The 25,967-nt window shown below is 42.9% G+C and overlaps 1 protein-coding gene across 6 annotated transcripts in view; it reads right to left on the reverse strand.

Annotated features, from left to right (window-relative positions):
- The window catches only part of LOC136628324 (transducin-like enhancer protein 4), a 139,856-nt gene that overhangs the window by 57,194 nt on the left and 56,695 nt on the right, over positions 1-25,967 (reverse strand). For 4 of the 6 annotated variants that reach the window (XM_066604140.1, XM_066604138.1, XM_066604137.1 and 1 more), the window contains 2 exons: positions 23,015-23,219; positions 22,853-22,875 (listed from right to left, as the gene is read on the reverse strand). In XM_066604140.1, the coding sequence (XP_066460237.1) occupies positions 22,853-22,875; positions 23,015-23,219 (228 nt within the window). The remainder of the gene's footprint in view (positions 1-22,852; positions 22,876-23,014; positions 23,220-25,967) is intronic. The other 2 variants (XM_066604139.1, XM_066604136.1) reach the window with 1 other exon arrangement.

Raw genomic sequence — 25,967 nt, forward strand, 5'->3', positions numbered from 1 at the left:
AAAGCTAGAGAGTTATTCTAAACCATTAGCCCGAAGGGGAGCTGCAAGACGGCGTTCAGCTACTTCTCATTTGCAATTAGTTTGCAGGTGCAATTATGACGAAGGAGTATTCTCCTTGTCACCGAGGGTTTCGGTTATTGTGAATGTAGACTTATACCTCCGGGAATTCCATAACTAGTAATTACATAAAATAAAAGTCTTATCAGAATGGCTCCTTCTAGAAGCAGACTGCTCCAATATTATAGCAGTGCAGCTGGGAGGAAGATCCAATTCTCCAAGGTTTCCCAATGAATCCATCGGCAAACGCAGCGTGGTTTTAAAGACAGACTCCTAGTCCGGAGTCTATGGAAACAGCAGGCCGTTTATGGATTTGTAGGGGGAACTGCGGGGGAACAGGAGATTTGTATGTAATGTATGCATTTGCAAGCGCCTGTTTGTAAAGAAGTAATTCCATTATCATAGGATTAGAGAACGGTTATGCCTACAACTCCATATATATTAGTATAGGATCGCCCGCATTGCACGAGTAGGGTTGCTTTTCAGGCATGAGTTTAATATTAAAGGGTAGTAGGCTTGTAAATAGATTGCATAGCTTTCAGTGATGCAGATTTGCAACTAGTACTACAGTTTTAGGCCCTCTGCATACTGCAAAGCCGGATTGCACATGCGGAATCCTGCTCTGCCAGCGGCGGTGTTCGTGGGTACTGGTTTAGTTTCCTTTTTTTCTGTACTGCGGATGGTCCACACAGCAAGTTGTCGGACATGCATGGTATAGAATGTTAACAGTCTGCTTTCCCTGCGTCATTGCCTAGTGATGACGCAGAATCAGCGACCTTTCCGCAACGTGATTGCAGAAGAGTCACGGATCAGACGTGACTTCAATGGAAGATGTCCATGCAGAATCTGCGAAAAAAATGGAGCATGCTGTGATTTTTCCTCCACTTGCGGATACTGGAATTGGTTTCTGCAAGTGTGCATGAAGAATCGATTTCCCATAGCATGTTATGGGCGCTATTTGCTGCGGGATTCCACAGCAGATATCAGTCCATGGGCGGGAGTATTAGAGTTGCATTTACAGGCTTCAGAGATGAAATCTCCCAGAATACCTTGCTATGGTTCGGATGTTGTCCAAGTCACAGCTATAGACAAATCTACTCTAATAATGCATAAACTGTTGTACCAGTCATATCTTTGAGTACACCGAGTAAACATCCACAGTGCGGGGTAAAATAGTAAATGAATGCTTTAAGTTAATAACCTGTAGATTCCCCTTTAACTAGCAATCGCATCCACCAAACATGTCCTGCGGTGGAAATTAGCCTTGCACAAGGTTGCAGAGGAATTCTGGACCATTCCACCTTGCAGATGTTTCCAGTTAATCAATATCTCTGGCATACCTTGCATGTAAAGCCCTCCTCTGGTCAAGCCACAGCATAGGATTAAGGTAAGTTCTCTGATTTGCCAAATCCAAAACAATTTTTTTGTCAACGATACTTTGTGTCATTGCCTTGTTGCATCACCCAACATCTATTTAGCCTATAGGTCATGTACTGCTGACCTTACAGTCTCCTGTAATATTTTTTTTGATACACCTTAGGCTGGTTTCACATCTGCGTTGGAACCCTTGGTCGTAGGTTCCGTCACAAAATAAGAGAAGAAAAGGTGCATCTGAAGAGCTTTTTCTTCTGTCTAAAAGCCGGGCAGCTGGAAGGAAAACAAATGGATCCCATTATAGTCAATGGGGTCCATACAGCGCTGTTTAGTTCCATCCTTAGACGGAGCCATTCGGCCACTAGGATTCCCCTTTCCCGCTTCCCGAACGGTGCAGGAATGCGGAACCACAAGCAAAGATGTGAAACCATCCTCGGAAATCATTGTTCCCTCAATGATCGCAAGACATCCAGGACCAAACCAGGAAAGCAGTCCCAAACCATGACACTGCCTTCACTATACTTCTCTGTTGGGATGAGGTTTTGGTGTTGCTGTACTTTATTCCTCTGACTTTTGGAGTGAGTTTAACAAGACACCCGTCATGGCAGTGATGAGAGTCTGCTGTGACTCAGAACTGATTTGACCTGAGACTAGATCCAGGAGAAGTACATGGGACTTCCTAGGTTTTCACCCCGTCACCCAACCAATCGGGATCTGTTTTTTACTACAGGGTCCCCCAGCCAGTTCAACTAAAATTAGTCTCAATTAAGAGTCAGCTGACACAACTGGCCAGGATTTCCGTAATGGGGTACCGGAGGGTGTAGATAGGGACGTATTGATGGAACAGAGCTGGAATACTTTTTGCAATGTAGAACAGGCCACGGGTCAGGGTGGGCAACAGAGAAAGAGAGACTAGTAATGTAATGAGCCAAGACAGGTCAAGAAAGTGCAGTGGTTTAGGCTTGGATGAAATACCCTTAGATCATGGAGAAACAAACTAGCGCCTTCATATAGCATAGAGCCTAAATGTTCAGGCACGTACTGATGATCAGGACGACGAACGAAAAGCAAATGATCGATCATCTGTCGTTCAGTCACTGGCAGGGTTTACATAGAACAATTCAGTTTTGCATGATCCAGTGATAAATTGAACTATAATTGCTCCATGTAAAAAGGGCCTTCGCTGTGCTTGTCATCCGTTATTCTTCGCGAACAATAAGGAATTGACTACTGGATGTTACCATTCCCTTTGTTTAAGATGTAAATCTCTAGACTGACATTGTGAGCATTGATTGGACAGGGACGGACTATATAGGGACATAAACCCAACTGGTAACACTCAGATGTCAATCTATTCATATATTTCTAGGCGTAAGAATGGAATGGCACAACAGAGTTCTAAGAAAAGATGTTCCAGAATTGCCATGTCACGGAGAACACAAGTATTTACTAAAGTAGACATATCAGCAAAGCTGACAGATCCTCTTTCAGCTACAGAATCAACTCCGTGTTAGCTCCCTTCTTCATTGGCATTACAAGGCTGGAATCATGTATACACATTTTGGTGCTTTTTTTTTTTTTGAGCCAAACACAGGAGAGAATACAACAGAGAAGAGGATTGTTAGTATTTCGCTTACACTACTCCCTTTCTTTGGAAACCCTTGAACGAAGTAAAAAAACTCAAAAATGGGAATTTGTGAACCAGCCCATGCATTTCTATCCAATGTAGTAAGGCCCAAGGCTTGTTTTAGCACCAGATTTCCTTTTTAAGGGTGGAAAGATGGGGCTAGGAATTAATTTTTTGGCTATGGGTGTTAAGGTCCTCGATTTATACGCTAAAAACAGCATAAATAAGTGCTGCAGAATAAGTTGGCGCTATACAAATAAAGATTATTATAATAAAAGAGCAGCACCACCGATAATCCAAGCTATTCGGATTTTATTCAATCCATAGAAAAAAATGGGGCAGCAACGTTTCAACTTTTCCTGGAGTCTTTATCAAGCTGTAAATGTTGAAACGCTGCTGCCCTATTTTTTCTATGGATTGAATAAAATCCGTATATTTTGGATTATTGGTGGTGCTGTTCTTCTATGCCGTTTTTGGACAAATCTTGTGGTTCTAGGAGTTGGGACCAGCTGAGCCTGCACACCCTATCCACACCTCGCATCTGACGGTAATTCTTAGTGGAGTGCTGCCGCTTCTACATTTTTGATTTGATTAATACTCTAAGCTACAGTTCAGTGGTAAAGCAAGCACATCTCATGTAATAATTACATAATTGAAGATGCACATCAACATTTGATTGGTTCCAAATAATGGAAGAAAAAAAATTTCTATGGGAAAATTAAACTATATATTGTATGGACTACAAAAAAGTATCACCCTCTGCATCTTGTCCATCTCTGGGAGCCAAAGCCGCTATCAAATGTAAAAAAAATAATCATTTCAGTTGGGGCGCAGCCATACATGCAAAACGACCTAGTTGTTAACGCGGAGGTCAAATCTCTCATTGATCTGGCTGCTCGGAGCTCATTACAAACAGCCAGACTGCAACATCATCTGAAAAGTATAACTCTGCCAAGTGATTTAATGACCAATGACTATTTGAATTGTGATCAAACACGGTTATCCCTTGCCCTCCAAGTAACCTTTTAAGTGACATCGTATGCAGCAGAAATAATATGATACACATGACTTCGCCTTCTATGCATCACATTTCTGCCAAAGTAAACCACTTGTGTTACTAAAGGGAAAAGACAGAAAACATTTAAACTTCATTAATAGTTTCACAGAGACACAAAGATACGTCGACGCACCAACATTACACCAAGGACAGAGCTCAGCAACGGATATTATACAACGCCGAAATATTGTATGGATAGAACTCTATTACATTAGGGAGAGAGGTAACAGCATCCTGCGCTGGACATGAAGGGGAATAATCAAATACACTTTACTACAAGCAAGGAGTTTTATTCAATCCAAACGAGATAACAAGAAAAGCAAAGAAACCAAATAAACTATTTAGAACTTTTGGTTTTGGATTATATTAGAGAAAAAAAAGTTTGACCAAAGATTTATAAAAGATTACGTAGTATTTTTTCTCTTTCAAAAATCACACTGCAATACCATATAAGGTCTGATAGGTGGGGTGGCAGCACTGGGACCCCAACTATAAGGAGAACAGTAGTCCTTTGAGTGCAACGGCAAAGAAGGGGATAGGTAAAGTGGACCACATTCCCAACTATAGTCTATTCCCAGGATAAATATTTATCACCTATCCATAAAAGGAGAGGTACAACATTGCATTCATGTTAGCACAGTTGCGTGTACAATGGCGCAAAGGATTCGTGGGATGCTCAACCTGAAAAATGTGGATGTGTTGTCTCCATGGGGAAATTTATGAAGGCGGAAGTATGCCAAATCGCTGCCGACATGGGTGAGATAATCAAGCTATTAATTAGAATTCAAGGGGTTTTATAGTGCCGATACTTCCTGATGAAGCTACTGTACTACCCCATCTCTCCCCAAATTAGACCTACCCCAAAAATAAGCCCTAGCCTAATTTTTTTGGGAAGGCTTGAAATATAAACCCTACTCTGAAAATAAGCCCTAGTTACGCTACATTTAAAAAGAAAAAGAAAAAAAAAACAACATTAAAGGCTCGGTTCAGGTCCCTCCTGCTGCTCTGTAGTGGTTCGGCGCATTTCCCGCAGTCTGCAGACGTTTTTACAACATCACTTCCTGGTTACGGGATTCATAAATTCCACCTCCTGGAAACGATGACTGAATGGTTCTTCAACCGCTGCTCTGCCAATCAATGCAGCACTGGATGACCCGAAGCTATGGCTGTGATTGGTCTTTCCTCCACTCCTCAGCCAATCACAGTCATAGCATGGGGTCATCCATTGCTGCAATGATTGGCAGAGCAGCGGTCAAAGAACCAATTACAGCCACAGCTGCCTGGAGGCGGGATTTATGAATCCTGTAACCAGAATGTGATGTTGCATGAGCGGCCAAGGACTTTGGGGAGCGCGTCACAGCTGTGGAGAGCAGTGGGAGGGACCTGTACCAAGCCTGCTAAGTATAAGATCTCCCAGAAAATAAGACCTAGTGCCTCTTTTGGGGCAAAAATTAATATGACAGGGTCCTATTTTTTGGGGAAACCTTATGTGCATGTCAAGGTGTGGCAGACTTTGGTTCGACTTGCACTGCCAATATAGGTCTACGGATCCGGTGCTTTAAACCCTTCACACCCCAGGACATACATTTTTGCGGGATTCGTATGGAGAGGGGCTGAGAGCTAATCCATCTTCAAAACACGGCTTGCTAGCTGACTCCTGCCTGTAACAACTGCGATTAGGGTGAAAGCTGATCGTGGCCGTTAACCCTTTAAAAGCTGCAGTGACTTCCACAGTTAACTTTAATTGCTTATAGACTAAAAGGCTGACAAAGAACTAGGCACATTTTATTATTTGACTTGTTGTGTTAGGTCACATGGACATTATTTGGCTTTATTCTGAGCATCTTCTATCTTGCACCTGCACCACTGCATATTTTTACTCCTATTTCAATCATACCATTGTTGGGGTGCTTTTACATGGAGCAAGAAATAGTTTGCCTGAGCGAATAGGTGATGAATTTTGTTACATACCAGTCAAAAGTTTTAGAACACCTCAATTTTTCCAGCTTATATTGATATTTACAGTTTAAAGGTCTCAAAAGCATAAAACTAACAAACCAGATGAATAAAACCGATCAACTTTGTTTCACCAAATTCATTTCAGATTTTTGACTCTTCAAAACAACCATCTATACCGGAAAGATCAGCTTTAAACAGTCAAGGCATTCTTTTTACAGCTGAAGTCAGATATTTCATCCCAGATTGTTGCAGAAGTTCCCACAAATGTGCTGCACTTGTCGATTGCTTTGCTTTCGCCCTTCTGTCCAGTTCATCCCAAACAAACTCAATTGAGTTTAAGTCTGAAGACTGTGGCCATTCCATTCTTTGAAGCCTACCGGCTTCTTGTCTTCATAAGTAGTTAAGAGATAACCTTGAAGTATGTTTTGGATCATTGTCTTGCTCTAATATGAACCCTTGACCAACTAGTAGTAAACCAGACGGTATTGAATGCCATATCAAAATGCTGTGGTAGCCCTTTTTGTCCAGTGTGCCAGATACCTTGTGCAAGCTGCCAACTTTGGATCCCACAAGGAACCCCAAGCCATCACACTTCCTCTTCCATGTTTGACAGTTGGTGTCACATACTAAGAAATTATCCTTTTACCTACTCAACGGCATACCAAAACCCTGTGTATTGTATCTAAGATATCAGTTTCATTCATCAAAACACAAGACCTTCTTCCACTCTTCAGTAGTCCGCTGGAGGTGCTGCTTGGCCCGGGCAAGTCTTTTTTTAAGTAATTTTGAAATCCTAGTAGTTGACTCTTAAAAACTTGTAATTTGATTTTGTAATTGCCTTTGGCTTCCCAGATCTCTTCCTGTCATTTTCCAAGTGCCTTTTGATGGTATAGGAAGGTGTACAGACTCTAACCTTGGCTTTCTTGCCAATTTCTTGCCTACAATTCTAAGGGTTATAATGGTCTGTCTTCTTTGGTTAATTGCCTTTTTCTTGCCATTGTAATTATAGCAATGTGCTCTGTTCTGAAGAGCAAAACTGTCCAATTCCTGCCCAGGAGGGTGTTGCAATGCAGTCTGTTCCAACACTGGTTATATAGAATCAGAGGGTTTTAAAGTAGTCTACAAAAGTTGAGACATTTGCAGGAAAGTTTGTAGCCAATTTCAAACCATAATTTGCTTTCTGTGCTGCAGAGCACCTGTCCTTGATGCGTTTCCTGAAAAAAGCCATTTGGTTAAAATTATAAAATTCAGACCACTGTTGTGTTTCAGGTTAAAATTTCATAATATATTTTTAGGTTTTCAACTTACTTTTGAACCCTTGAACCATTCCACGTTATTTGCTGGATTTGAACTGTGTTACTGTAAAAAATAACTGGAAAAATTGGTGTTCTAAAACTTTTGAATGGTGGTGTACATAATTTTTGTAGGGCATAATTCACTTCATTTGCATATTATTGTGTCTATGACATGCGCAAGTATGTACCTGGATCATCATCACCACCTATAGTGTCTGGGCTAATCAATCCTGCCCCTCCCCCACCCAGCACATTTATTGCATTATTTAAAGTACCATATATATATTATTTTTTTTACCGTCCGATTTTTTTTTTCAGTTTTAACATTCCCCATTACAGTCACAAGCTAGGTGATGGATGAAAAAAAAAACTCTCACCGATCATAAGAATGGGAGTCCAGTACCCCCATTACCTTCTCACCGAGCCTCCCCATTGAGTAGCTTGAATGCAGCGGCAGCCTAGCATGCACACTGCCATTCAATTAAACTCTATGAGACTGCTGGAAAGCAAGGAGCACTGTACTCCGCTTCTTTTTCGGAACCTGACGGAGTTAAATGGAGCGGAAGAGTGTATGCTCTGCTGATACTTCATTCAAGTTTCTCTTCATGGCTGGAGTTGCCCGGGATTCCAGGGGATCACCAATGCACATCGAGGAACAGGTCAAACCACACTTAAAATCTACATCTACTGAAAGACTGACATTTCTCAAAAGAATTCTGAAAAGGAGACTTGTTTTTCTTCGCATGTAAATGGGAACCAGAACATGAGAAGAATGCTGAGTCAGCGGTTTTTTCCTTCGGATATACTTTTGCAGATTTTGAATAAGGCCGGGCACCCACAGGCGTACGTTTCGCCCGTGTGATACGCAGTAATTCGCGGGCAATTACACCGCCTTACGCAGTTCCGATCACATTAGCGTGCCAGAATGAGAATGCAACATGTTCTATTTTGCCTTGTATATTCGCGCGATAGAGCCCATTGTTCTCCATGGGCGCATATATACACGCCTCCATACGCAATTACATTGCGGGAAATATGGGGGGGAAAAAAACAGCTGTACTGCGCATGACAGTGTGCGTGAGTACGTGGCCATGTGCAGTATAATATCGCCACCATACATATCAGTCCGCAGGGTCACGGTAGGCTCCGCAGCTGTAAAAACGCTGTAGAACACACTCCCGCAGTGTTTTACGTTTGTGTGAGCCCGGCCGAAAAGTTGCAATATGAAAAGTTTACTTGGAAGAGAATTAGGAATATATGCTGGAAAATAACTGTGATGTGGAATAAGTGCACGTTGGCGAGCACGATATCGGGCAGAGTTTCGCGGCCCAATATTGCGGTTGGCCTAACCCATCCTTCCTTCCATGTTCTCCCCCCCCCCCCCCCCCCCCAACAAAATCTGGGATCGGTTTACTTAGCAAATCTCTCAGTATGTAGAACATCTTTAAAAATACCAAGCCCTTCATTCTCCAAGTATCCCGTGATAACAATCACTAGAAATAGCATTTACTACATAGAGTCCGCTACAGGTGCCAGATCCTCCTGCTCCCTTCGTACGTAGACACATTCATTGCCGAAAGCCTAGCAAGTCTAGATCTACCCAACTAGAAGGACCATAAATGACCATAAAACTGTACGACTCTCATAAGCAACTGCTTCCGTGTGCCTTTCGATTATGCATCCCGTTGGCACGCCAATAAACTCAATAATTCCATGATTTACCCGATCCTTTTTATTCATATCCTAGCATAGCAGATACAAGCTAGTAACATCCCTCCGAGAGTAATGTCAACCCAAATCCCTCAACCACTGCCTGGATAAATCTCACTTCACTTTCCATTCTGCCAAGCACTTAGGGCAGGACCCAGGGGAGCCCTTCAGCTTATCCCTGCGCACGCAATGTCGTAGGCACAAGCCAGAGCGCTCCAAATCAGTGCCAAGAAATAAATAGGGGGGGGGGGGGGGGGGTTGTGAATCACAGATGTTCATGCATTTCACATACCTTGTGCCCTATGGTCTGTTGCTAGGGTTACGGTAGACCACCGGCGAGTGCATTATTAGCTTTATAAAAGCAAGTCTTGGGGGCCATCGGCTCTGAATTACAATGTTGCAGCTTTACTATACACGTCTTTTGTCGATAGAGAAATGTAGAAAATGACTTACCGAGTTCGAAACGACGGAACGCAAAAAAATTTTTTACAATTTTTTTTAAAAACCTGTTACAAATTGTATTTACGCCGCATGATGTAATATCCTATGAACCCAAAAAAAGGAACATGCAGCTAAAAAGACATTAGAATGCAAATGAAGTGTAGCCGCTGAACTTTTGTACCCTCGGCACCACAAAAGGACAACTACGAGGGCAATTAATAGGCCTCCGGTGTTAAATAGAGCTTTATGTCAATTTCTACTACAGAAATTAACTGAAATATAGCCGAACACACAAAAGACAATCTGCTGTATTTTAAAAAAAAAAACAAACCTTTTAACGCCGCCGCTTCTAGCGGTAATAACCGTACTGCGATTTTTTTTTTCTGCCCTTGTAATATACTATCAATGCAATGAAAGAAAATGCCGAAAATAAATTAAATGAGCATCAAACTACATTTTTAGATTTTTTTTTTTCTTCTTCTTTTTAAACAAAGACGGAGGGAGGTGGGGAAATGACAGCGGAATGAATAACATCTTACATTCAGGCTGCAGGAGAATGAACACACAGAGAGACAGCAGCCATTTCCTGGGAAAAGATAAAGCACTAATGAGAAATGACTTGCCGGCTCATTCAGAAAACAGTTCCCTTTGTGGTCGGGGCTTCCTGGCTGACAGGAACCCAGTGCCTCTTAATAGGATTTCCATATTATTTCTAACACCTGCCTACAAGTTATTTGTTTACATTGAAGGAGGCAAAATACTCAGATCAGACATCTGCTTCCAGTTCAGCTATATCTTAGCGAAGCATCGAGAAAGTAGCTTTGTTACCATGGTGACTTCATTCTCTCCCAGTTGCCTGCCACACATTAACATTTCCAATTTTGTTTTGCTATTCAGCGGGCCGAGTGGCTTGGAGGTAAAAGAAGAAAAAAAAAAAAAAAGAAGCAGCAAAAGACAAAAAAACAAACAAAAAAAAAAAAAAAAGGAAAAAAAAAAAAAAAAAAGTTTTGGCCCGTCATCTAAACGTTAAACCTTAAAGTGGATCTATATCAATTAAGTGATCGGTAAAGTGTCTGTAGTTGAGAGCACAACCTCGGCTTTCGGAGGAGTCATCGTGGTTAGTGCTGTTCAAACAGAATAGGCCACCACTCCCCGTGTACTTTGCCTGCACGGCCTTTCCAGAAAGACAACACACTACTGCAAACAATGGGTACACTTTGCATAACTAAGGCGAAATTTACCTAGTCATTCAAATGAGTGCATCGAAGCGCGCCTCAAGCTATACATGCTTTCCAAGGGGTCCAGTTACGCTACTCTAGTTTTAAAAGGGAGGGGGGAAAAAAAAAAAAATCAATCATCTATGTAACCTCTACATAAATGGCATTTAGGCCCCATTCACAGGGGCTACAAAATCATCACTAAGTTTTGTAGCCTGAAAGAACCCATTGGAAACTATGGGCGTCACATACATGCGTTTTGGAGCAATGATTTTGTAGCCTATGTGAACGGGGCCTTACCATCCATAGGTTACAACTACAGCTGCCGGATCAAAAGCGTCGAGCATTGACCTTGATACACTTGGTTGGGCTTATGGTTAAAGGGGTTCTCCAGGGAAATACTACTGATGACCTATCCCTAGGATAGGTCATCAATAGTTGATCGGCCGGGGTCCGTCGCTTGGGACCCTGGCTGATCAGCTGAGTGGGCGCAAGCTGTCAGCGGTGCACCTCCGTGTAATGGCCGATGCTTGTAATGGCAGGCAAGGCTCTTACTGAAATCAACGCGAACTGTGCCTGCAGTTACAAGTGCTGGCCACTGTACGGAGGTGTGTGTCGAAGCTTCCGCTCAGACCTCTGTGTATTTGATTGATGGACCTCAGCTGATCAACTATTGATGACCTATACTGATGATGCGTCATCAATGGCATTTCCCTGGAAAACCCCTTTAAGAATTATCATCCCAGGCAATCTACAATATAGTAAAATTCAAGGCTCCCCATTTATGAAGAGTCATTTGGCACTGTGGTCAAGGAACTTACCGTAGGGCTTCTTCAGATGGCTGCATTACGCGTTTTTTTCCCCAAGTAAAATAGAACCTATTGAGGTCAATGGGTTTGTACCTGTGTGCGCAAAAAAAAAAAAAAAAAAAGGTCCCGCCCTATTTTCTTGCATATTTGCGTACTAAGGGCCCCCCCCAAAAGATCTATGGGAGGTGTCCAAATATGCACTCATCCCACCCTCCCTCCTACGTAGGGACTTGAATTGTTTGATGTATTACAGGATATTGTATTTCGACCGTCATTCTACCAAGATGTTAACATTCATGGCTGCCCTAGGTACAGAGCTGCCATGACACCCTATGGTCTCATCAATCTCCGCACACATCTGACACACGTGTGTCGGATGTGGTCAACCAATGGCATTTAAAACAGTTCCCAAACACATATTAATCTAGTCACGTGACCCGCAGTACAGGCTGTTTTATAATACGTTCTCCATAGACCTACGCCACTCTGGCGGACATAGAGGGCGAAGGCAGAGTTTTCTCTAGGGCGGTCCTTCGATACTTTAGGTCATTAAATGGGAATATATCACATTTTTTACCAATAAAAAGCAGATATGCGTACTCTTTCTAATTCCTTTTACTCTGGTGGTGACCGCCTTCATTCTAGTTTCTGGCCATGATCATGAACGCAGCCATCTTGTTTGGACTACTTTTAACAACATTTAGATATATGCTTTACAGCAGCCAATTGGACAAAGAGAACCGGTAAACTTGAGATGTTCGTTGACTTCTATAGGAGAGAGTTGTGGACATGATCTCTGTGCCCATACAGAGGTGTCTGTTAGAGTTAGGTAGCCATTTGAAAGCAATGGTAGCCTGGATGGCCCACATGTTTTGATCAAAATATAGATTAAGAACTTTGCATTACTAATAGAACAGTCATGTAATCTGATTCAGATGTGAAACGTGTAGATTCTGAAATGTGTTTTCTGCCACTGTATTCGTTGCAGTCACGCTTCTGCACACTTGCACATGTTTTAAGCATGCTCTGTGACCCGTGGAGGGAGGTGAGCTGCGATCATCCTCCATTGTGAATGGTGGATCCTGTCTTACCTATTTATCAATGTTATCTTTCATTGTAATCCTGCCTGTGATCATACTGGAATGGCTTTACCGTAAAGAGATCTCTACAGAACAAAGTGTAAGCCTATAATGACAAAAACAAAAAACTCCCAACACCTTGCAGTTTTCAATGAGAGAAATGATGAAACAAACTCATACAACACTCATAAAATATGTTAAACCTGAAACTTAATTTAAAGCATTTAAAACAATTTTCAAACACCTTTCTGGTCTTCGCTGACTGCTGCTTTGTCGCTGTTTGCACCCAGTTTGAGCTCCAGTAATGCATTTTTTCCATATAGATTCTCCTATTTTTCTGCTGTGCTATTGTTTTGCAATCGACTTATTGGGGGGCGGGGGTGTAACCTAAGCAGCCTTTCTGCTAGTACAGTAATAGCTAGGACTTCCTTTCCCACACTCCCCATGCTGCCTTGTATAGTCCTACTCCAAGCATCTCAACGCCCACCCCTGTGTTGCATGTAGTAACTAGCAGTGTCCCCATGTCCCTGTTACTAGAGAAGCCAAATGCCTAATGACTGGTAGTAGATTGTAAATGTGCTGGGAGGAAGACCCCTAGTGGCAGCCACTTCATACTTTATTTTCAGTGATAAAACAAAGATTTAATTGCAAGTACTGTATATACCAAGACTGACGATACACCCATAAGTTGTTTTTGTTTTTTGAGCAGCCTGTTGCGTGAAAAGTGATCATTCAAATAATTGGTCCTTTTTTGACCTTCATAGAGGCAAGTGAGCAGTAAAGGGACACTACCACATTAATTACAGCAGAAAAGCTTCTGCTAAAACCTAAAGGTCATTCCGTTCAACCAGTTAGTCTTGTTGTTAGAAATGCTAAGTGTCCAACCCAGTGTCCACTAATCACATGACTAATATATTTGCATGTAACACCTCATTATTTACATGTGACCCAAGGGTATTTATTTACATCTTCAAACAATTACAGGCCATTCATTGGAATAAGAGCACCTGTTACATGCCACCAAGTTTGCATCTCGGAAAGGTTTATCAACATCCTACAACTAAAGGCCCATTTACACAGAACGACGATCGCTTTAAAAAAAAACAAAAAAAAAATAAAAGGCGATCATTTTAGCAATAATCGTGTCTAAATGTGTGCCCATCGTGCACCGCTAGCTGATCGTTTAATTCAGTCCAACCTAAGAATCATCAGTCAGCCTTATCAGTAGTTCTCCACGGGGAGTGCTGAGATTGTTTCCTGCTGGAGAAGAAAAGAACTGAAAGCAGATAAGAGCCCTCACGCTAATTACTGCTTTTAGCTAAGGCTTCATTTGCACACTTAATGGCTCTTAAATAGCGGAGTAGCTACTTAATAGTATATGCAACATGATCGTTCAAAGCTGTCACTAACGGTTTGAGCGATCATCGGGCCGTGTAAATGGGCCTTAAAAGGGGAGTTTACATGGACGTTAGTCAAGCATTTTAAACAAGCACCGATCATTAAGATTAACGCCTGTTAAATGTATTTACACAGTCTGATGGTAGCTAAATTGGAGGCGAATGATCCTTATTATCATTGTACACCACCAATTCATACAGGGAGTTGTGCTTCCGAAAACAACTTTTTTTTCTCTTTTGGCCGCATTAATGACCCAATCAGCCGTTTCCAACATTACGTGGGTGAGCAAGCGTTCTGTGCAAGCGGCCCTGTACTCTACCACATGGCAGCAAAGTGGGAGCTTCTAATTATTCCTTGATAAAGATACCCAAAATATCAGTATGTAGGAAGCAGCAAAGCAAACAGCTCTTTCTCAGAGTCTAAACTGGGAAATGGTTCAAACTAAATTATCTCTCAACTCTTTGGAAAGTAAACAATAGGTTAAAATGTAAATAAAAGCCAACTCCATCTCCGAACTGCAGCGCACAAGATGTTTCCCAGAGGAAGCTTTAATGCGGCTCTACATCGCCAAATGATACCTTTCCTTTTACCATACAAGTCTACAGGGAGCCGAGAGAAATATGCAACACAAAGCTCACAATTATGGATTATGTATTACCTGCGAACAGGACTCCAAACAGTTCAATGTGCAGGAGACGCTTCAAAAACAGGATGGGCGAACCGCGTTGTGGGGAGTGTGCGCAAACGTGAGACATTATTTGAAGCAGTTCTCGTGTATCAGGAACCATTAAAGGGTTTTAACCGTACTAGACAGAGTATGGGGGCTGACTTCTGAATAAGAGGTCTTTTTCAAATATACAGGGAATGGACAAAAATATGGAAACACCATACAAAATGCATGGGATTTTAATCATTAGCACTGGGCTGCCATTTTTGACTCCTGCTTGGCTGAGAGCTTTCCCGACAAATTTGTGTTTACTTCACTTCTTGCCCTGCTCTGGGTGGTTTTGGGAGCCAGTTGGGGTCAGCAGCTAAGTGGCTCAAACCCCTGACCAATGGAACCTTGTTGCTCGGGAAGATGTTCAGTTCTGTCCTGCAGCATCGGTGTCATATTACCTCCACTTAAAATCAGTCTCTACCAGTCTTATTGAAATATGATTTATAACCCCATGTAATTTAAGGCATGCATTTTGTACACCGTTTCTATGTTTTGTCCACACCTTGTATGTTTGCAACGGTTCAATTTTTAAGCATAGCTGCAAAAACATCTTTTAGTACTGCACTATGCAAATACCCGCAGTCTGGTCCGGTGGGCAGGCCCAGACAGACGCTTCTGGCCACAGGTTTTAACATATACTTATGTATCCCTAGCTGCTGTGGGAAGTCATTCTGTGTGCGCTTTGAACTTCACGGACCGGCGCATGCGCAGATGGAGATGACGAATCTGCCCACAATAGGGATCCATCTTCTAAGTATGCACCGGTCCGTGAACGTTCGGCAAATTTGTGAAGTTTAAAGCGCACCAAGAACGAGGTCACATAGCAGCAGCCAGGGTGGGCGAGTGTATGCCACAACCCGCAGCCAGAAGAGACATCTAGGTCTGCCCACAGGACCGCGGGTATTTGCATGTGGCACAGGAAAGTTTTAAAAAGTTTTTTGCAAATATTCTTAGAAATAGGACAGTTACAAACATTTATTTGGCCCTGTACTCTGTGTAGTACATATAAAACCCTTTAATGTTTCCTTGATACATAAAAGCTGCTTCACTAAAAAAAAAAAAAAAATTTAAAAAGTTTCACATTTGGGCACTCTGACAAGGAGGTTCGCCAACCCTGCATTTGCATCATGTTTTTGCTGCATGGTTTCAGCACTTCAGTAATAGGTTTATAATAGCCAGGACATCCACAAGATGTGCTTGCCATAATGGAGATGCATAGCATGAACCTACTACTTTGTATTACATTTTTGTTAGCTGGATAGACCTTGTGGGCCCATCGTTCTTTACAGCAGAAAGAGGTAATCTTAATACAACGCCAAAGAAAATTTAGACGAACTAGGATTTTGTCAAAACCCTAACCCTCCACCCTGCTGAATCAATGAATGCCATTGCAATCTGTTCCACTGGTCAAAAATTAACTGGAAATGTATTATTGTCAGCTGCCAAACCATAATTGCTGTGAAGTATTGAAAAAGAAAATTTCAGCATGCTCCATTTTTGCACGGATTCCACGCGGACAGCTTCCATTGAAGTCAATGGAAGCTATCTGATCCGCGGCCCTTCCGCAATAGGCATTGTAGAAAGGTCGCGGATTCCACATCATCGTTAGGTGATGGAAAAGAAGGAGTTTAAAAAATATATATATTTATATATTGTCCGCATGCGGAATCAGACCATCGGGCCCATGTAATTCTCCTTCAGAATAGGGTAGAGTAACTTTTGGATGAAAAGCAAATAAGAATGCTACTCAGTCATCTGTCCATTAGCACAATGCAGTTGTGTCATTATTACCTGTCTTAGGTGAGCAATATTATTTCAGGCCTATGGAGTTTTCTAGGGACCCAGTTAGGTCATGTCTTGTACTGCAGTACCCATGAAGCAGAACCACACCCCAGACTGCTGCATTATCAGGGGATTATTAGACATAAGATAACAGGAAAGCTTAGAGAGTACATAAGGAGATTAGAGGTCAGGATCCCATTTTAGGATTGACTAGATTAATGCTGCTTGCCCACACTCTGCCCTTGTTAAATATCTATCCAGCTATAGACTCATGGGAGAATGGGCGGTTTTGCCTTGCAGCCACATACTTATATTTCTGCCTTTCCTCATTAACATGTACATGGAAATGTAACATAATATACTGGACCGAAAAAAGGCAACATCCATCCAGTTCATCCCGTTTCCACGCCCCCTTGTTGATCCAGAGGAAGCCAAAAACCCTACAATGAGGCAGAAGCCAATTTACCCCATGTAATGTCAAGCTGGAATAAGGCTGCCTTCACATCTATGCTGGAACTACAGTCGGCGGTTCCGTCACAAAATACCGGAAGAAAAAGCGCAGGGTCCGTTCAGTGCTGTTCGGTTCCATCATAAGACAGACCTGTTCAGCTTTGGGGATTTCCCTTTCTTGCTTACCGACCGAAGCAGGAAAACGGAATCCCTGCCCCGGGTGTTAAAACAGCCAAATGATACAAGTTCACGGTCATTTTTCTATGCGCGGTATGAAAGTCACATTGTGCACATGTATATCCAACATGGTCAATTCCAGAGTAAACCAGAAGGGAAGCCCAAGTGATGTTCTGAGAAGCTACAGAAACTACGCTGGGGTAGAAATATATGTACGGTAAGAGTACGCAATAATTTTTGCCACCTTGATAAACTGGCTCTCGGTGCTTATAGTGGTCACTTTTAATAGAATCTACAGCCAAACACTTCAATTTAAAAACATACCCACACTTTCAAATGACTTTTCAAAATGAGCAGCCAAGTGTGTACATAAGAGTAGTACCATTTTATGACTTTTATTCTGCATTTTTCAGCACCTTCCTCTCTGCAGGCTGTATCTCTAATTCTCAGTTTTCTCTGACAGAATGCATTCAACAGTTTTTCCCCTGCCAGCTCCATCTCGAATTCCCAGTTTTCCCTGAACTAGTGAGTGGAGACTAGCTGTCATGAAGTGTTCTGTACAGAGAACAGAAAATCCTGACAAATTTCTCTCTCTCACACACAAGCAGCATGGAGGGCAATCTACAGCTGTATTGAGAAGTGACTGCGAGACTGTTCCCCTCCAGCACTTCTCTCCTCCCCGTCTTCTCCATGGATTTCTATGGTCAACAAGAGACAGCAGCAAGCACTTTCTATAATCTGTCACAGTGTCTCTGCTGCCAGAGACAAATTTCACATGACAGACAACACTAAGGCCTCATGTCCACGGGGAAAATCAGATCCGCTGCAGATTCTACATGTAGAATCTGCAGCGGGTCCCTCCTGCCCCGCGGACATGAGCGCCGAAAATAAGAATTTAAAAGTATTTACCATCCGGCGCGGGCGGAGAAGATCAGCTGTTCCTCACGGCCGGATCTTCATTTTCGGCCGGCGGATGAATTCCTGACGCCGGCGGCACGTCGCCGGCACGTCGCCGACGTGCCGCGCGCATGCGCCGGGCACATCCGCCGACCGAAGCAAGGAAGATGCGGCCGTGAGGAAGAGGAGACCTTCCCGGTCCGCTACGGATGGTAAATACTTTAAATTCCTATTTTAGGTCTCCCGCGGATCCGGACGGCTTCCATAGGCTTCAATAGAAGCCCGCGGGAGCCGTCCCCGCGGGAGACCCGCACGAAAATGGAGCATGGTCCGGATTTTTCCATGCTCCATTTTTTTTTAAATGCCTTTTATTGACGATCCGCGGGTATTTATCTACCCGCGGGTGGTCAATGCATCCCTATGGGATGCGGATCCGCATGCGGGAGATCCGCTGCGGATCTTAAATCATATTTTGCCCGTGGACATGAGCCCTCAAGGGGGTTTCCAGAATCTTAAAAAAAAGTTTGCCTTGTGTGCAGTAACATAGAGGCCGTGTTCAATATTGCAGTTCAGCTCCATTCACTTGAATGGGGATAGGATGCAACATCAGACAGAGCAGATGGGCAAAAGTGACACAGTTTCTGGGAAAACAACAGTCCCTATTTTCTAGTCTTGGACAACCCCTTTTAAACTGTAGGGCTGTGTAACGGCATGCATTGCATTTGCAGATCTACATTAGAAAAACCGCTGCCACTTTTACAATGTACAAAAGTACGCTTTAAGCATCTCCATCTTTTTAGTGTGGCAACCTGGGGGTTACTTGCTCACCGGGATCGCAATCTTTTCCATTCGCGATGGTTGGCACCACAAAGAATCAGGAGACACGGATTACTTAAAATTCTGGCTTTGCAAATTTCACACAGTAACAGGTTACAGCATCAACATACTGGTAAAACTTTCAGGGTCCACAACTTTTCTTCTCCCAGGTGTCTAGGGGGTCGTCCTTCCTTGTCAGACCATGTAACGGACAGAGCCTGGTCCGAGCCAGGCCTCAGGCTCCCAGTTCCTTCGCTGCCTCTGCAGCCTCTCTCTGGCTTTTAGCAGAGAACTGCATATGTCTATAGGTTTTACCTCCTCCATACACACACACTCAGCTGTCCCTGCTGATTAGCCCACCTTCCAGTACACAGAAGGCCAGTTTACAGCCCCCTGCAGGTCATTCTGTTCCCTGCCTTGCCACATCAGTTACACCAAATTTCAGTTTACATAAGTACATATTCTAAAAGCTGCTTTCATCTGAAAGTACCTTGAACATACTGTGTATTATACATACAAATAAATAAATATATACTGGCCCCATAACTTCAGGCGTCACCAATACATACAATGAAAGTAGAGTGTTTCTGGGCGTAGACAAGATAGGGCAATCACATGTTGGAATTACACAAAAAACATGCTGAAAGCCCCTAGTCACTAACAGAAGTTCAAGCGGAAATCATGCTTAATGCAAGAGCCTAGTGGATGGGGGAGACAGAAGAGAGAATGTTACGACAGTGTCTACAATGCACTCCGTCCACATGAACATCCCCTCTCCTAGCCACAAATAAAGTACTCGTGACCTTACTACTGTTCCGCTCTCCGGAAATCACAAGCAAAACCAGAAAGATAGGCAGATGTTGATATGAAAACCACACAGCTTAAAAGAAAGAAGCCTCTTTATGAAAAACATTACTGAAAAGCAATTTCTGGAGGACAGAAATGAGAGCTATAAAACCAGGTGAGTAGTTGTGGTCGTCGAGGCGATGCCCCCTCTTCGCCAATGAGCAATGCAGCTTAATTGCCCGAGCATCCAAGGAGTTTAAATTACCATTTTACAAGCTTTCCTCCATACTGCCCTATTTAATAAACTACACAGTCAGGAGGGAAAAAGAAGAAGACGAAAAAAAAATTAAAATCAGATTCAAGTTCTTCCAACAATTAAGCCTGCCCAACGCCGTGTATAAATCAAGATTTTTGCTACCATAACAAAATGTTACACAGGGGCCCGCAAAAACACTGCCCATATTCTCATTATATGCAACACTAATTACAAGCAGCAGATCTGGAATTTTCTGCACATTAGAGGCTTTTAGAGAAGCTATGAAAAAATTTCAGGCACCATTAATTTAAATTTGTGTTGAAGTTTCCTTTTGACAGATGGCCAAAAATTACTTATTATTTAGATTACCAAAACTGTCTGTTTGCACATTAGAAGCGGGGGAGAGGGAGAAATTAAAAGAGGTAAAAATTTATGCCTCGTTCATTACCTGCTAAATGCTAAGGAGCGGGCTTCTATAGGAAGAAATGATTCCTCCTAGGAGGAAAGGCTTGATAGATCCGGCTTTGCTGGCAAATGCAAGTTCACCGGGAGTCGCTCACAGACAATTCTATCAGCAGAGAACCCTCTTAACAAGGAGACACTTAAGGGAGGGCAGATCAATAGAACAAGCAGCTAACTGCTACTCCGAGCATCGCTGCAAACATTTAAGGAAATTAGCTAACTAGTTCACCTTGTAAAAGCTGGCAGTCGGCCTCCGATGTTGACACAACCCAACTAAAATACAGCAGAAAATCTGTCAAACCACAATTTCCCAATCACCACATGTATCTCCATCACGTCAGCCAACTGACTAAGGGGCGGAGGGAAAAAAAGCTCGCGGCCATTTATAGCAGCACAAACACAAAGTGAACCGAAGCAGACGGGCTTCAGAACAGAGGTCATTATCTTATGTTACATCTGTCTCCGTTTGGGCTATTTTTGTTTGAGGCTGAAACAATGTAATCATATTAAAACATTTATACTCCAGGACTGCAAACATTATTACATTGATACAGCCCAGACAAAGAGAAACACTCTTTATTGCAAGGAGGACGGCAGTCCTATAGAGCTTTCTTATCACTAGTGTATATAATAAGGGCTCTCTCATACGAGCGTTTTAATACAGTATTTTGGGTCACGATGAGTGTCATCTCTCCTTAAGGAGAGCACACAAAAAGTGTGCGAAGACACCTAGGGGGTGAGAGGGTCGGGGGGTGGCATTGTCGTACTGGTGTCATATGTCGACACCGGAAGCTAGGGGTTGACCGGGCAGAGCTGGAGGCCCGTCTTCAGCCCCGGCTCCTCCAGATGGGAGCTCCTTGCCTCTACCACCGGAGAGAGTGACAGCAGGATTGGGAGCGGGCATGGGAAGCTGGCGGGGGGAGGGGGAAGTGTAAGCGGGGTCGTTACAGCGACACCAGGATGTAAGGTGGAAGCCTGGCGGGAAAAGTGACAGTCGGGGCAGGCAAGTGGACGCGCCCAGCGGGGAGTGCAACAGTGGGACCAGGAGCGGAGATGGCAGTAGTAGGACCAAGAGTAGGAGAAGGAGGGCGAGGAGATGTGTGAGCTGTCAGCAGGTAGAGCCAGAGCCAGTACAAGTGTCTCTGGGGAGCTTTGTGTGCGGCCAATCCGCAGCTAAGGGAGTGACCTGTCCGTCTCCTGTAACCCAGCACGACCAACCCATGTCTCCACCCAAACTTCCGGTGGAGACATATTACACCAGTACCAGCATAGTCTCTCCCCACAGAGGGCACCCAGAAGGGGTGTAAGAAGACACCTGAGAGGTGAGTGAGGAGACTTATAAGGCATTGCGTGCTGCTCTGAGCAATTTATGCAAATAAGGAATATGGAATAATACCTCTACAGCGCCAACTATTGCATGGCAGCATTCCTTCAAATCAATGTACAACTTTTTAACAAGTCTATAATACAATACAGTTTCTCCTGTGCGGGAGCACGCAGCATTAAGCAACGCATTTAATACTTGCTGCGTGTTGGCAATCCCCATACACTATGTTGGCGCGCCAAGATAGTGCATGCTGCAATTATTTTGGTGCGCACGTTGGAAGAAATTTAAAGAATGGATTACGCACACAAAACCCTCGTGTAAGAGAGCCCCAAGGCAAATTCAACTGCGACAGATTTATTGCAGAACTTTTTGTGACCGAGAATCAACTGCATTCATGAGAATGGACGGTTTTCTGCAACAACGTGCATAGATTCCTGCAAAGCCCGTTGAGATGCATAAGACAGTTGCAGACATTTCGTCAACAGATCTGACATGCATGCATTTACCCATAGAATGACACAAAGTATTACCCTGTGAATCCATCAGTGCCTCGAGAAAAGGAGCATATTCGGGATCCATGTTGTACAGACACCAAATACATGCAATTTGCAGAAGAGAGAACACACTGCAATACATCTTATCATACACTGCAGTCTTCCCTAGAAACATTGCTTAAAGGGAATCGGTCACGTCCTATGGGCATCATAAACTAAGTTACAGTGCTTACGGGACAGGAAGTGCGCAGTATGGGGTGGGCTACTACTTATACATACCCGTCACCCCTGGAAGTTGGCGCTCGGTCTGTGATCATGACTTTTCTTTAGTCAGTGAGCATAAACTACGTTGACTGAAGAGTCACGCTCATAGACCAAGCGCCAACTTTCAACGGGGACAGTGAAGAAATGGGGAGTAGTACACCCCCAGATTCCACAATCGCTGACCTATAGGCGCCATAACTTAGTTTACAGTGCTTATCGGACTTGACCGTTCCCTTTCACTAGCCGAATACTGTGGCACATTGAGTCGATTACAGGCCACCACCCTGCAATATAGGCACATACTATGGACCTTATTACCAGGCTGTCTATGATCACATGTGTATACAAGCTTTAGAAACTGAACCTGAGAAACGCCAATGTAGTAAAATAAAAGTCTTACCTTAATGGAATCTCTATCTCTATCTGCAAGGAGTTTGGGCCAGGAAAATTCCACAGTACAAAAGAAAAAAAACAAAACAAAAAACAAAACAAAAACAACAACTTTAGTTCCAGATGATCGCAGCCACATGAAATGACGTTTGGCGTTATTTTTTTTACAGACCTCTTTGATGGTCGCTGTCGTGATGCTTTTTTTCATCCTTGATTGGAAGGTGGGACTGTCCAGAGAGGGCACTGGAAAGGGCCAGCAATCCAGCACTGCTACTAATAGGTGGGATGGTGGGCGGCTGCAGTCCAGAAGGATGCGGAGTCAGCGGCACCGGTAGACCATGTCCATGAGATAGATGCTGAGCCTGGAGTTGTTGCTGCTGTGAGAAAGTAAACAGAGATCTTGAACTTGCTCAATATAATGGAAACAAGTATTACACAAAACAAATCATGCATATTTTAAGTGGAAGAGAAGATCATATAAATCAACTGCAAAGCGTCACTAGGAAGATTTATAGCACGGGTTTTCATTAACCGAGGATTGCACAGCACGCTGCACCGATAGCGAGATTTTCTGGGAGAGTCGAGATCCGCAGGCCAGGTTTTTAAACTTGCCGAAAGGTCTTGGTGCCCTATTGTAGGTCCCAAATTCAAATTATCCAATATTAATTACATTGTTCTTGTAGGAAATTGGAAAAATAGAAATAAAAGGGACATATCAGTGGGATTCTGTCATTAAGTCGGCTTTTAAGGCTTTGTTCACATGACGTTAAGAGGCAACCGCCTGATATATACATCATGAAACACGCCAGACCAATGTCTCCAATTATATGCCAAATAGTTGTCAATGATGTATGCAAGCCCCCATTGAAAAATAAAAAGGAATATGGATAAGCCAATCCTAATGAGGCATTCAAGCACAAGTCTACATACATTGAGTGGACTGTATATACAAAGTCCATCTCCAAAGAGCCATCGTGAGACTTTACGATTATATCAAAAAGCGGGAAAAGACATGGCACAGCTTCAGGAAAAGTGTAGTTCTACTGGCAGCTATTAACTGGGGTACTACATAGACTGACCATACCCATCAGAGAGTCATGATGATGATACTGACTGCGGAAGTTGGTCACATGACTCATGACATGACAACAAAATCAGGCAACGCTGGCATGTTTTGCATCTGCCATATATCTCCCAACTGGGAGTTCATGGGGCAATCTAGTGGAGCTTTATGAATATAGTAACATAGTGCGTTAGGCTGAACTAGATGGACATTGTTTTCATTCAGCCTGTTTCCACCCCACCCCCCCTTTGTTGATCCAGAGGAAGTCAAAAAAAAAAAAAAACACCAATGAGGCAGAAGCCAATTTAGCCCATTCGGGGGGGGGGGGGGGGGGGGGAATTCCTCCCCGACTCCACAATGGCAGTCAGAATAATCCCCGGATCATCATTTGAAGGTTCCTACCTGACTCCAAGACCTGGATCAACAACCCCGCTGGTTATTTAATGTCTAGATCCTGTGACATCGTAGCGTTCTAAAGACGTCTAGTCCCCTCTTAAAACCGATTTTGCCATCACCGCGTCCTCAGGCAAAGAGTTCCACAGTCTCACTGCTCTTACAGTAAAGAACCCCCTTCTGTGTTCACGATCAAACCTTCTTTCCTATAGACCTAGAGGATGCCCTCTTGTTACTGCGAAGGCACTATATAGAAGTCCCAATACGAAAAGGGTTGCCTGATCCTATTTTTCATAGTTGATTTAAAAGATCACACCAATACATCTCTCTTTATACACCATTAACAGATCTATGCTGACTCCGATCTTACCTAACACCATGTCTCTTAAGTTATAGATTACACATGGCAGTAAAGTTACCACAGATCTATTTTAACCCCTTAGTGACGAAGCCTGTTTGCGCCTTAGTGACGGAGCCAAATTTTGGAAATCTGACATGCGTCGTTCAACGTGGCATAACTCCGTAAAGGCTTTACATATCCCAGTGATTCTGACATTGTTTTTTCGCCACATGTTGTACTTCATTTAGATTGTAAAAAGAGACCGATATAATTTGTGTATATTTATTAAAAGTACCAATATTGGAAAAATTTTGAAAAAATTATCATTTTTTCACATTTTCAACCGTAATATCTCAAATATGTCCAAACATACTGTACAAATTTTTGATAAGATATGTATTTCCATCTGTTTACTTTATTCTGAATGCACACTTGAAAAACTTTTGTGTTTTTTTTAACCATTTAGAGGATGTACAAATTTAACATTACTTTTCAGCATTTTGAGGAGCACTTTGTTTTCCTGCACCAAGCCAAGTTTGCAGAGGCTCATAAGTGTCAGAATAATAGATACACCCACAAATGACCCCATTTTAAAAACTACACCCCTTAGTGTATTCACTGAGGGGTGTCATGAGTATTTTGACCCCACCAGTTCTTTTCAGAAATTAGTTAAATTTAGGGGACAAAAAATAAAATTTCATATTTTTGCAAATATGTCATTTTAAAGACATATTTTTTTCCTATAGAGCCCATGAAAATGAGGATTTACACACCAAAATGGATACCCCCGTTTCTCCCGTGTTCAGAGACATACCCATTGTGGCCCTAATCTTATGTCTGGATGCATAACGGGAGCCAAAATGAAAGGAGTAGTCGGTGTCTTTCAGAACATAAATTTTGCTTGAAGGCGTTTTAGGCCCCATAGCACTTTTGTAGAGCTCTTGAGTGGCCAAAACCAAAGAGAACCCCCACAAGTGACCCCATTTTGAAAACTAGACCCCTTAATGAATTTATCTAGGGGTGTACTGCCCATTTTGAGCCCACAGTTTTTTAATGAATTGAAGCAAAGCAAAAGGAAAAAATTGTGATTTTCGTTTTTTTGGCAATTCTGTCGTTTTAAAAACTGCTTTTTTGGTACAGCACACACATGAATGAAGACTTGCACCCCAAAGTGGATACCCCTGTTTGTCCCGTGTTCAGAGACATACCCATTGTGGCCCTAATCTTTTGTCTGGATGCACAACGGGGCGCAAAATGAAAGGAGTAGTCGGTGGCTTTCAGAACAGAAATTTAGCATGAAGGTGATTTAGACCCCATTGCACACTTGTA

Source organism: Eleutherodactylus coqui, chromosome 5, assembly GCF_035609145.1.
Source record: "Eleutherodactylus coqui strain aEleCoq1 chromosome 5, aEleCoq1.hap1, whole genome shotgun sequence".
NCBI classification, from domain to species: Eukaryota; Metazoa; Chordata; class Amphibia; order Anura; family Eleutherodactylidae; genus Eleutherodactylus; species Eleutherodactylus coqui.